The 13,029-nt window shown below is 39.1% G+C and overlaps 1 protein-coding gene across 1 annotated transcript; it reads left to right on the top strand.

Moving 5' to 3' along the window:
- The first annotated feature begins 11,988 nt into the window (after nucleotides 1–11,988).
- Nucleotides 11,989–12,348, top strand: LOC122218521 (40S ribosomal protein S14-like). Its single transcript, XM_042936727.1, has one exon. It carries the CDS (start codon nucleotides 11,989–11,991, stop codon nucleotides 12,346–12,348), a length of 360 nt encoding a protein of 119 aa, XP_042792661.1.
- Nucleotides 12,349–13,029: the final 681 nt, after the last annotated feature.

Below are 13,029 nucleotides of genomic sequence, written 5' to 3'. Positions count from 1 at the left end.
ATTAGATAACTTCAGCATTAACCGGTGCAAACATCTACCCAGTTCACTTCAGGTGTGACCTACAGAAACAGGAAATGTTTGTCCAGAGCAACACTCATGGAACATGATCTAACTTTTATAATTATGAGGAAAAATAAACAGATTTAAAAAGAAATACACTGTTCTATAACAGTTTTGGTTCACTGCCAAAGTGAGGGAAGGTACACATACCCCCTGCCCACCCTACCACATGGCCTCCCCCACCCCCATCAACATCCCTCACCAGAGTGGTACATTTGTGACCCTACATGGACACACCATCATCACCTGGAGTCCATAGTTTACATTAGGATTCACTCTGGGGGTTGTACATTCTTTGGGTTTGGACAAATGATATAATGACATGCATCCACCATTACAGTATCATATAGAAGAGTTTCACTGAACTCCAGATCCTCTGTGCTTCACCTACTCATACCCCCTGACCCCTGGCAAACACCAATCTCTTTACTGACCCTGTAGTTTTGCCTTCTCCAGAGTGTCATAGAGTGGGAACCATACAGTATGTAGCTTTCTTAGGCTGCTTCTTTCGTTTGGTAATAACCACTTAAGGTTCTTTCATGTCTGTTCATGGTTTGCTAGCTCATTTCTTTTCCGTGCTGAGTAACATTCCATTATCTGGATGTACCACAGCTTATTTATCCCTTCACGTATTGAAGGATATATTGATTGCTAGCAAGTTCTGACAATTATGAATAAAGCTGGTATAAATACCCACGTGTTGGTTTTGGGGTGACATAAATTTTCAACTTATTAATATATTTTAAATCAGAGATGGGGCACCTGGGTGACTCAGTGGGTTTAGTGTCTGACTCTTGATTTTGGCTCAGGTCGTGATCTCACAGTTCGTGAGTTCAAGCCCTGCATCAGGCTCTGCACTGACATTGCATAGCCTGCTTGGGATTCTCTCTCTTTCTTTCTCTACCCCTCCCCCCTCAAAATAAATCTCTGATTTTTTAAAACTGGAGATATTTGGCAACTATACCCTGCTGAGCACGTTATGCACCTTATAAAATATTCTCCTTGAATATATTTGATCCAGACTGTGCAAATACACTCTGAAGAGTTCTATATGTGACACTATTGCTGCACAGAACTCTGATCTTGAAAATTTTATTCCCCATATTCAGTCTTTGTATCAATTCTTAGAAAATACCAAACTCTTTGCTATCAGAGAGACCTGGAATTTGCCATTTCCTCTGCCTGGAACACTATTCCCTTGACTCTTCCCAGCACTTCAGCCCTTGACTTCTATGTCTCAGCCTTAATGTCTCATTTCTAGCAGAACCTGCCCAGGCAGCTCTAGGAGGTGGTCTGCCCTCACATACTCTGTTATTATTGATCACTCTGCCCTATTTTCCTCATAGCATTCAATTGGACTTAACAAAAAAAGGAATAAACTACACACTTTTTAAAAATACAGATTTAAAATTTGCCCAAAGACTTATTTCTAATGAGGCTTGAGCTAATAAACCACAAAAGCAACTAGTCCAAGATCAATACACTGGTGTCCTATGGCTGACGTTCATCCTGTATACATGAGGACAACTGTAAAGTTCATTAAAGTATTGAGATCTGTTTCTACTGGTTAGTAAACAACTTCTGCCCTTATCCCTACCCTCTCACACACCTACCACCCTGGGTGCTCCACCTTGCCAGGGACCCCTTTGGCTCTCCCTATGATCCTGCAACTACAGAGTTAATGCCCACAGTCTCAGAAACCTTGAACCATACTTAAAGGACACTGTTCATTTTATTGATGGGTTCCAGTACCTTTCTACTCCCCAGAGTCTCTCCTCCTGGGCTCCATCGTTGATTTCCTCTCTTCAGGGCTACTAAAGGCCATCCTTTGACCCAGCCACACCTCCAACTCACTCTTAAGACACTTCTGCAAAATACCTCAGGCTGAAAACACACAAGCTTGCCTATCAGCCCTTTCCAGTGACCAATACCAATCCCCCCATCAACAGGACAGCCCTCCTCCCGTGTAATCTTCTAAACTTTGCAGCACATTAGAATCAGCTGGGCAGCTTTTATTAATTCCAATACCCAAGCCACACCCCAGATGGATTGATTCAGAATGTTTGAGGACTAGAGTCAGCCATGAATATTTTTGTTTCTTGCATTTCAAGTTTTTATTTAAATTCTAGTTGGTTAACATACAGTGTCATATTCGTTTCATGAGTAGAATTTAGTGATTTCATTTACATGTAACACCCAGTGCTCATCACAACAGGTGTTTTCCTCAATGCCCATCCCCCACCCACCTCCCTTCCACCAACCCTTAGTTTGTTTTAATAGTTAAGAGTCTCTTATGGTTCCCCTCGCTCTCTTTTTTTCCCTTCCCCTATGTTCATCTGTTTTGTTCCTTAAATTCCACCTTTGAGTGAAATCACATGGTATTTCTTTCTCTGAGTCATGGGTATTTTTTTAAAGATCTACAGGTGGGGCACCTGGGTGGCTCAGTCGTTTAAGCGTCTGACTTCAGCTCAGGTCACAATCTTGCTGTCCGTGAGTTCAAGCCCCGCATCAGCACTGTGCTGACAGCTCAGAGCCCGGAGACTGTTTCAGAGTCTGTGTCTCCCTCTCTCTCTGACCCTCCCCCATTCATGCTCTGTCTCTCCCTGTCCCAAAAATAAATAAACATTAAAAAGAATTTTTTTAAAAAAAAGATCTACAGGTAATTTCACTCTTCAGGCACATCAAATATGCCTTCTTAACCCAATTAACCTTTAAATCAGTTCACCTGTTTCTACATACTTGATGGTTCACTCATGCTTATTCACTTCATTACGCTTTGCAGATATTGTCTTCACAAATCTAAGGTTTATGGCAGCCCTGCATCAAGCAAGTCTCTCAGTGCCATTTTTCCAATAGCATTGACTCAGATTCTTTTTTGGTAATTCTCACAATATTTCAGATGTTTTCATTATTATTGTATTTGTTATGGTGATCTGTGATCTGGGGCCTGTGATGTTACTATCGTAATTGTTTTGGGGTGTCATGAGTAGTGCCCATGTAAGACAGTGAATTTAATTGATGAATGTTGCATGTGTTCTGACTGCCCCACCAATTGGCCTGTCCCCTTCCCCTGTCTCTCCTCTCCTCGGGCCTCCCTATTCCCTGAGACACAACAATATTGAAATTAGGCTGATGGATAGCACTATGACCTCTAGATGTTCAAGTAAAACAAAGAGCTGCATGTCTCCCACTTAATTTTTTTTCTTTTTTCTAATATGAAATTTGTCAAATTGGTTTCCATACAACACCCAGTGCTCATCTCAATCACTTTAAATCAAAAGCTAAGAATGATTAAGCTTAGCAAGAAAGTCATGTCAAAGGCTGAGATAGGCTGAAAGCTAGACAGTGCCAGTCAGCCAAGCTGTGAATGCAAAGGAAAAATTCTTAAAGGAAATTAAAAGTACTACTCCAGTGAACACATGAATGATAAGATAGTGAAACAGACTTATTGCCAACACAGAGAAAGTTTGAGTAGTCTGTATAGATCAAATCAGCCACAACTTTCCATTAAACTGAAGTCTGTTCCAGAGCATGACCCAAATTCTCTTCAATTCTTTGAAGTCTGAGAGAGGTGAGGAAGAAACAATTTTGAAGCTAGCAGAGGTGGGTTCAAGAGGCTCAAGGAGAGAAGCTGTCTCTACAATATAAAATGCATTGTGAAGCATCAGGCGCTGACGTAGAAACTGCAGCAAGTTATCCAGGAGATCTAGCTAAGACAATGAATGAAGGTGGCTGCACTAGACAACAGGTTTCCACTGTAGACAAAACAGCCTTCTATTAGAAGATGTCATTTAGGACTTTCATAGCTAGAGAGGAGAAGTCAACGCCCGGCTTCAAAACTGTAAAGGACAGGCTGACTCTCTTGATAGGGGCTAAGGCAGCTGGTGACTTGAAGTTGAAGCCAATGTGCATTTATCGCTCTGAAAATCCTAGGGCCCTTAAGAAGTATGCGGCATCTACTCTGCTGTGCTCTGTAAATGGAACAACAAAGCCTGTTTACTAAATTTTAAGGCTACTGATGAGAAATAGTGCTCAGGAAAAAAAATTTTTTTTCCTTTCAAACTATGAGTCTTCACTGATAGTCACCCAAAGGTTCTGATGTACGTGATTTATGTTGTTTTCATGCTGACTAATACAACATCCAATTTACAGCCCATGGATCAAGAAGTCATTTCTGCTTGTAAGTTCTATTATTTAGGAAATACATCTTGTAATGCTATAGCTGCCATAGATAGTTATTCCTCTGATGGATCTGGGCAAAGTAAATTAAAAACCTTCTGGAAAGAATTCACCATTCTAGAGATCATTAAGAACATCCATAATTTATGGGAAGGGGGCAAAATATCAACATGAACAGGAGTTTGGAAGAAGTTGATTCCAACCCTCCTGGAAGATTTTGAAAAATTTAAGACTTCCGTGAGGATGTGGCAGAAATAGCAAGAGAACTGGAATTAGAAGTGAAGCCCGAAGATAGGACTGAACTCTAAAAGTGGTAAATATAGAAGCACTGTTATCAGTTTATTATTTAGAAATACATAAAGGGATAGATATAAGACATTAAGGAAAGGACTTCGTTGATAGAAAGGAATATGGCAGGCAGTGTCCTTCCTTACAAGTCTTGTAATACTCTATTAAATCATATGAATTATCAATTGCTTGATACTTTTCTCATTAAAAGAGGAATTACATTGTTTTTTAATATATGCTTGTCATGTAAATTTTGGCTACTAACCAAAGTTTCCCAGTTTTGATTATCCTCAGAAATGCCTAATACTAAAGTTTTGGATGTCCTGGAAAGTTAAAGATCGAATCATTGAGCGTAGTAATGGGCTACTAAGAGGTAGCAAAGAAATAACTTTGCCGACAAGTATCTCACACTCATGTTCATCTACTTAAATATAATTGTACTTTCTTAAATGAAGACTGAAATGAGGTACCTAATAAGTATAAATGTATTGATGAGGGAAAGAGAACAAAATGTTTGAAATGGCAATTCTGGCAAAGATTCAAAATGATACCTCCAAGAGTGCCTGACAAAAGAAACTATTGATTGGCTCCTCCTGGGGGTGGTCAATGAATATGGTATGGATAACTGAATAACAGGATGTGAGTCAAAATTTGAATTTGAGGCTCAGCCTTCACAGATGTAAATTATTAAGATCTTGTTTTAGAACAGTGGCCGTGATGAGGTTCAAAAACAAATAATATCTAACACTTGTCTAGCACCTACTATGTACCACAGGATGTTGTAAATTATTAACGCATTTAGTCTTCACAACAAATACATGTGGTAGACATGATTATTATTGGCATTTTACAGCCAAGAAAACTAAGGACATGAAAGTTTAAGTAACTTTGCCCAAATCACATAACCAATAAGGGGAAGAGCTGGGGAAGGAAAGGGGTAGTCTAGCACTAATGTCTGGGCTCATAATACTTCAACTACACTGGCTCTTGAATAACCAGAGCTTTACCATTCAAGGTTTGTGGTTAACAGGGAAATAAAAAGAGAAATGCCTCCACGACGCAGCAATCACCACACAAAAGAGCAATCCATGGTACTTAGGTGGGAGACAGAGGACAGAAAAAGAAAATGTTCAATAGAAGCAGAATATCAGAAAGAGTTATGACTCTCAGGTAGTCCACAGAAGGAAATTCAAATAAATACTCTAAGAATACAAATCTCTGGATTTGGGGCAAATATAGAGCTTAGACAAGGAACAGACTAATAGAGGGCGGCTAAATACAGAAATCCAAGTAAAAATATGATAATTCACACATGTTCTAAATTGAAGAAAGCTACAGTCTCTGTGTACTTTGTAACTGCCAACCACGCTTATTTACAAAATAGGCCATACAGTGATAATTTCTCATAACCAGTAAAAAAATGAATGCCTTTACAAAACCTGATCTAGGAATATTTTATTGACTTGATAATGTGTTAGAACTGTGGGTTAGGGGTATCAGAAGAAAGTTATTCTACTGAAAAACTTGCAAATATAAGCACAAGTGATGTTTTAACATAGTGGAAATTTGGGCTACACAATAGTTGTAATTCACTTCTGCCAGTGTGAACTGACTTGATTACCAGTGATAAACTGGTAATCCGTCATTTTTTAAATAAATAAAAAGACAGTTATTAACCGTAATTTTGAACATTTTCCCCTACTTTATCTTTTACCAAAGCATCCCCATAAGTAAACCAAATAATACATGTTTTAACATTTTTTTTCTTCCCCTACACTTACTCTTGATGCTAACAGAGAAATAGTTGAGGAATTGATGGTTTGGGGGAAAGGATGGCAGTTACCACTGTGCCTATTAAATGGCAGACACATTACAATCCTCACACATATCCCTGGGGGGTCAACATTAGGATCTCTGTTTTATCATGATCAAGAGGTATAGCCAACTTGAGATAAATCAGCATAGGGTCACCACCCAGTCTGGCATAAGAAATGACAAAAGGTCTTCCAGGAAGTGGTTCCATTCAGTTGTTCTGGAGATTATACTGTGCTAGAAGTCTCTGTGATTTATGATACGTGAGTGCCTTCTGTGCGAACCCTGCAAATTCAGAAGGGAAACAAATTTCTTCCCTCTCCCGTTGAAGCCTGCATCCTTCAGACTCTCAGCATGTGATTAGATTTGGGGAGCAGAGTCTAGTACTTGGGGAGAGAGTTCTATTAGGAGCAGGGAGGCTGAACTTCAGAGACCAGCTTTAGACCCAGCAGATGAATCACTATACACATTCAGTAAAAAAAGAAAAATGATTTCTGAGCCTGACTGTGCTTTCATCCCCTTCTTCCTCAGGTAGAGGAAAGGTAAATCCTGGATCCCACATACCAAGGGTTTTTCCTAGCACATCAAGCTTATGCCACAAAGAGTCTATTTATAAAAGTCAGGTCTAAGTTCCCAGCCCTTATTTTCCTTCTATGGCACCTCATTTGTACCATATTGTGTTTTAATTTTATGTTGACAAGTGAATTTGCATTTCCCTTACCAGACAATAAATAAAGGTATGAACCAAGTCCCATTTTCTGTATTCCCAGCATTTGGTACAATGTCTGATAAAGAGTGAGAGCTCATTATGTGTTTGGGGAATGAGTGAATGACTATTGCCAGGTTTGGTAAAAATGAGCTGCAAATTTTGGAAGATTCAGACTTCAAATCATAAGACCTCAGAACTATACTTGTGCGGGTTAGAGGAGACAAAGGTGACTGATAAATATTTTCAACACTTATTACACTAGACCCATACCAAGAGGAAAACAGTCTCAGTTACTTCAGTCTACATGTAGAATGGTCTAGGATAATGGTGAAGGCCAGGAAATGAATGTTTGTGTCTCTTCAAAATTCATATGTTGAAATTCCTAGCCCCCTGTGTGATGGTTTTAAGAGGTAGGGCCTTTGGTAGGTAATTATTTCATGAAGATGCAGCCCTCATGAATGTGATTAGTGCCCTCATAAAGGGGCTCCAAACCACTCTCTCCCTCTTCTGAACAATGAGATATTGGCAGTCTGCAAGTCAAAAATGGGATCTCACCAGAACCTAATCATGTAATATCCTAATCTTGGACTTACAGCCTCCAGAACTGAGAGAAATAAATTTCTGTTGTGTATAAGCCACCCAGTCTATGGTACTTTGTTATAGCATCCTTAATTGACTATGACAATGATCGATAACAATACTCATACCTTTGACCTAATTCTTATATCTGTACCTATCTACATCTGTATTATCATCTATATCAATACAGATATAGATATCAGCATATATCAATGTAGACAGAGATACAAATATATACTAATATAGATAAATAGAGGTAGAGAGAGATAGAGATTGGCATGAGGACCATTAAAAAACATAAGTATTTTATGTACCACATTTTTTACCTGTAATTATTTGCATTCTACAAAATACTATGACCCCAAAGTAAATCAGTAATGTATCATACATTTTTTGCTGGCAACCTGAATTGCTCAAATATTGATTGTGGAATATTTATTAAATAATAAAAATTAAAAATATATAAAACTAAAAATGATAAATATGGGCTATTTGTTAAACCATGATAGTTTTTCTTCTTTTGCAGGATGATTGATTATTCACAAATGGTTTTAAACCACCTGTCAATAGAAATAGCTATCATTACAAATTAGCCAAAATTACAGAAACCCATTATGTTAAAAACAATAATTCACATGTACAACAACAAACCACCCCAAAATAACCTTTTGACCTACTTTCTAACTTTTCTCAAGGTGTGGCACCGAACTCTCATAAGGTAAGATGTTCGTTCCATTTTTTAGCTGTTTTAGGCACAAAATAAGAGTGAGTCATCTGAATTTCTAAATATGTTAAGATGAAAGGTGAGTGGCAAATTTTGCAATTATATTTTTGAAGGTGAGTAAATACATTTTGCTTCTTGGAAAGTTTTCCATTCTGTGTATGTACATTGTGAACCACATATTAAGTGTTTATAATGGAGAAGTTTCAAGGTTAAAATTACATATTAAAACAAAAGGGAGATGGATTAGGCAGTACACTTGGACACTGGAAAATGATGAAATAGCTGGGAACTGCCTTTGAAACCCTCCCATGGCCCATCTCCAGCCCCTGGAGCCTCCTTCTCCCCACTCTGCAAATGTCCACGGTGCTCTCCAGCTCCCCAGTTCAATTCCATGCACGGTGTCCAGTGACCCCACGTGCCTAGCCCACTCTGAATCTCATTTCAGATTGAACAACAAGACCACTCCTCGAGTTTACAACTTCTCAAATGTGCCCAAAGATGCTGATATATTGATGGCTAGAAAACGATATCAAGTTTCTCGTTGGCATTCTTCTATTCAATAAGATAAACCATTATATTCTACAAAATGATGTCTAATTTTTAAAATATCCATTTTTCCCTACAGGACTCAGTATAGCTATTTTTATCTAGAATGGAAAAAAAAATGTGGCCCATAAAAACATTCACATTTTTTTAAAAAATTTTTTAACACTTATTTATTTTTGAGAGACAGAGACAGAGTGCGAGCAGGGGAGGGGCAGAGAGAGAGGGAGACACAGAATCTGAAACAGACTCCAGGCTCTGAGATGTCAGCACAGAGCCTGACACAGGGTTCAAACCCACGACCCATGAGACCATGACATGAACTGAAATCAAGAGTCAGTCGCTCAACAGACTGAGCCACTCAGGTGTCCCAAAATGTTCACATTTTTTAATTGGCTTTCATTCAAATATAGATACAGATGAAGATACAGAAGCAGACAGGTACAGGAATGGGTATATACGCATAGGCCTGGGTATAGGTATGGGCATGGACATAAGTACGGGTATAGATATAGCCATGGCCAAAGGCATGGGCTCTGGCATGGGCATAGGCATGCATATAGGTCTAGGCATGAATATAGGCATAGGCATGGGCATGGGCATAGGAATGTGTATAGGCACAGGCATAGACAATGGTATAGGCATAAGCAAAAGCATAGGCATGGGCACAGGCATGTGCACAAACGTGGACATAGGCGTACGCATGAGTACGGGCATAGACATGGGTATAGGCATAAGCATAGGCTTGGGAATGGGTAGTAGGCATAGGCATGAGTATAGGCATGGGAATAGCCATGGGCATATATGTAGGTCACTAGTACTCTACACTATTTTATTTTATTTATTTTTTTTCAATATATGAAGTTTATTGTCAAATTGGTTTCCATACAACACCCAGTGCTCATCCCAAAAGGTGCCCTCCTCAATACCCATCACCCACTCTCCCTTCCCTCCCACCCCTCATCAACCCTCAGTTTGTTCTCAGTTATTAAGAGTCTCTTATGCTTTGGCTCTCTCCCACTCTAACCTCATTTTTTTTTCCCCTTCCCCTCCCCCATGGGTTTCTGTTAAGTTTCTCAGGATCCACATAAGAGTGAAACCATATGGTATCTGTCTTTCTCTGTATGGCTTATTTCACTTAGCATCACACTCTCCAGTTCCATCCATGTTGCTACAAAGGGCCATATTTCATTCTTTCTCATTGCCACGTAGTACTCCATTGTGTATATAAACCACAATTTCTTTATCAATTCATCAGTTGATGGACATTTAGGCTCTTTCCATAATTTGGCTATTGTTGAAAGTGCTGCTATAAACATTGGGGTACAAGTGCCCCTATGCATCAGCACTCCTGTATCCCTTGGATAAATTCCTAGCAGTGCTATTGCTGGGTCATAGGGTAGATCTGTTTTTAATTTTTTGAGGAACCTCCACACTGTTTTCCAGAGTGGCTGCACCAGTTTGCATTCCCACCAACAGTGCAAGAGGGTTCCCGTTTCTCCACATCCTCTCCAGCATCTATAGTCTCCTGATTTGTTCATTTTGGCCACTCTGACTGGCGTGAGGTGATATCTGAGTGTGGTTTTGATTTGTATTTCCCTGATGAGGAGCGACGTTGAGCATCTTTTCATGACACTATTTTATATAAGGACTTCTCTTCTCCTCTCTATTCTCTTCTCAATTAAACCTCTCCTTTTCCTGGGTATCTGCTGTCAGCTAGTAGTATCAGAAAATGCTGTCAGAGATGTTCATTCTAAAAGCAACTTTAGTGAGAAATGGATATTTGATTTTGAAACAGCAAGACAAAATAAAGTCAGTCCCTTAGATTGATAGGTAGTGGGGAGCAGATACAGTAATGGGGCAGGTATCTTGCTGTTTAAATCAAACCTCACGATGTAAGTGGGAGCATTGGTGTATTACATAAATCCTCAACCAAGGGCCAGAATTACATCATTCTTAGCTGTCTACTCATTAAGAGCAAGGCCAGCCCCCTAGATTTTAAAAGATTGAAAATGATAGGACATTAATAACCACACCTTAGGGAGAAAACATTATTCCTGCATATCAAATACATCAAGTCACCCACTAGCTTAGACAGGAGATTGCATTTGCAAAAAAAAAAAAAAAAAATGTAGTTGGAATTGAGATTTTCATTTTGTACCTCTTTGTGAAAATGCAGATGGATTAACATTCATGGTCACTGAGTCCCGTTTCCATAGATATAGTTTGAGTTGTACCAACCAGGGACAGATTGTGTATTTTATTACTTTGTTTAAAATATCACTCAAACATTTTAAAAATATCCCAGCACTACAGAACATCACATAAGAACATAATGACAATATTTCATCTACTTTAAACCATTTTAAGGTCCCTGTGGCATTAAAAAAAAAAAAATGTGTACCTAGATTGTGATGCTGAAAGTCTATTAGTTGAGCTCAGCATGCTGGCCTGGCCTCCAGGGAACTCCTTAAAAAGCCAAATTTAAATGAATGTGTAATCCCATTAGCATCCAGGGAAGAGTTAACCAGGTAACCAGACATTTCATTTACTACAATTCTAAAGAGCCTTGGAAAAGATAGGGAGAATAAATGTTTTTGTCTGAGCTCCTGAAAAAAGATACTGTTTTATTTGGTTTTACAATAGAGGATTATAGCTGAGAAGAAATTCAGTGGTCAGATAAATATGAAATTTATGTTTTTCTTCCCTTCTGACTAGTAAATATCTAGGGATGATGTTTTTATATTATTGTACTTCTCAGAACACAGAGTTTTGAATACTAAATACTTAATATATTATTGCAAATGTAATGGCATATATAAGTTGTTGATCTTTTATTTGGAATCTAGCACTGAGTGAATCTTAAAAAATGACAGCGGTGCGCCTTTAACCCATATTGAATATGCATGTTATTTGGAGGATGTTTTGAGCCATCCCCAATGGTCTTAAAAAATATATGTACATGGATTATAACCCTGAAAGTTCAGTGTATGAAGATAAGCTCATTTGGTTCAGCTAGTAATTCAATCCAGTGTGCTTTGGATATGTTAGGGAATAATACAGTCAAAACCCTCTGCTCTCGCTCTTTCTGGTGATGGAGTCTGAGAAGATGCACAGAAATAGCACCTTGCAAGGAGAAGGAAAAGGAGAAAGAACAGTCTCAGACCTCAGGTGGCCAAAGAAGAAAAAGTGTTTAGTGTCTACCATATCTTTATATCTTTCAACAACACTTTCATCTATGGCACCACCCACCTTTCTGGCAAAGAAGCCATCTGCCCATGTGATTGGTAGGATGAAGGTGAAGGCTGGCAAAGATGAGTCTTCTCCATATGCAGTCATGTGGGCCACCCAGGATATGGAACAGAGGTTCAAGAGGCTGGGCATCACTGCCCTCCACATAGAACCCCAGTACACAGGAGGAAAGAAAATCAAAACTCCTGGGCCTGGATCATAGTCAGCCCTCAGAGACCTTGCCTGTTCAGGGATGAAGATCAAGGAGGACTGAAGATGTCACTCCCAAGCCCTCCAGTAGCACCAGCAGGAAGGGGGATCGTCACCCTCTGTGAACAAGACTCCTCAAATTACTGTTTTCTGTAAATAAAGTGACTTCCTGTAGGCTTAAAAAAAATCCAAACCTCTTCTCTCTTATAGCTCAGCGGAAGGATACAACCAATAAATAATAGATTTAATAAATGATTGTGTGGCATATTCGAAAGTTGTAAATACTGTGGAACAAAATCAAAAGCAGAACAAAGTAAGGCAATTTGAAATTTTGAATGGTAGGAGTATGGGCTGTTGTCAACTTGAAATATTAAAAGGAGTGGTCAAGGTAAGCCTCATCAAGGTGAAATTTGAGCAAAGATTTGAGAAGTTGAAAAAGTTGGTCAAGCAAGTGGCTAAGGGCAGAATATTCCAGGCTGAGACAACATCCAGAGCAAAGGCTCCAAGGTAAGAGCATATCTCATGTGTTTGGTGAAAAGCAAGGGGATAACTGTGGCTCTCTGAGTTAATGGCAGCAGAGTAGGGTCATAGAAATGAAGGTTGGAAGGGTCAAGGGGGAGCAGGCTAGATCCTATAGAGCCTGACAAATGCTTGCATGAGCTTTTGCTTTGCTGAGTTTAGTGAAGAGCCATTG

The sequence above is a fragment of the Panthera leo genome, chromosome B1 (genome assembly GCF_018350215.1).
Source record: "Panthera leo isolate Ple1 chromosome B1, P.leo_Ple1_pat1.1, whole genome shotgun sequence".
Classification (NCBI taxonomy): Eukaryota; Metazoa; Chordata; class Mammalia; order Carnivora; family Felidae; genus Panthera; species Panthera leo.
The sequence above is the reverse complement of the archived record's forward strand: the minus strand, read 5'-3'. Positions and strand labels throughout refer to the sequence as shown.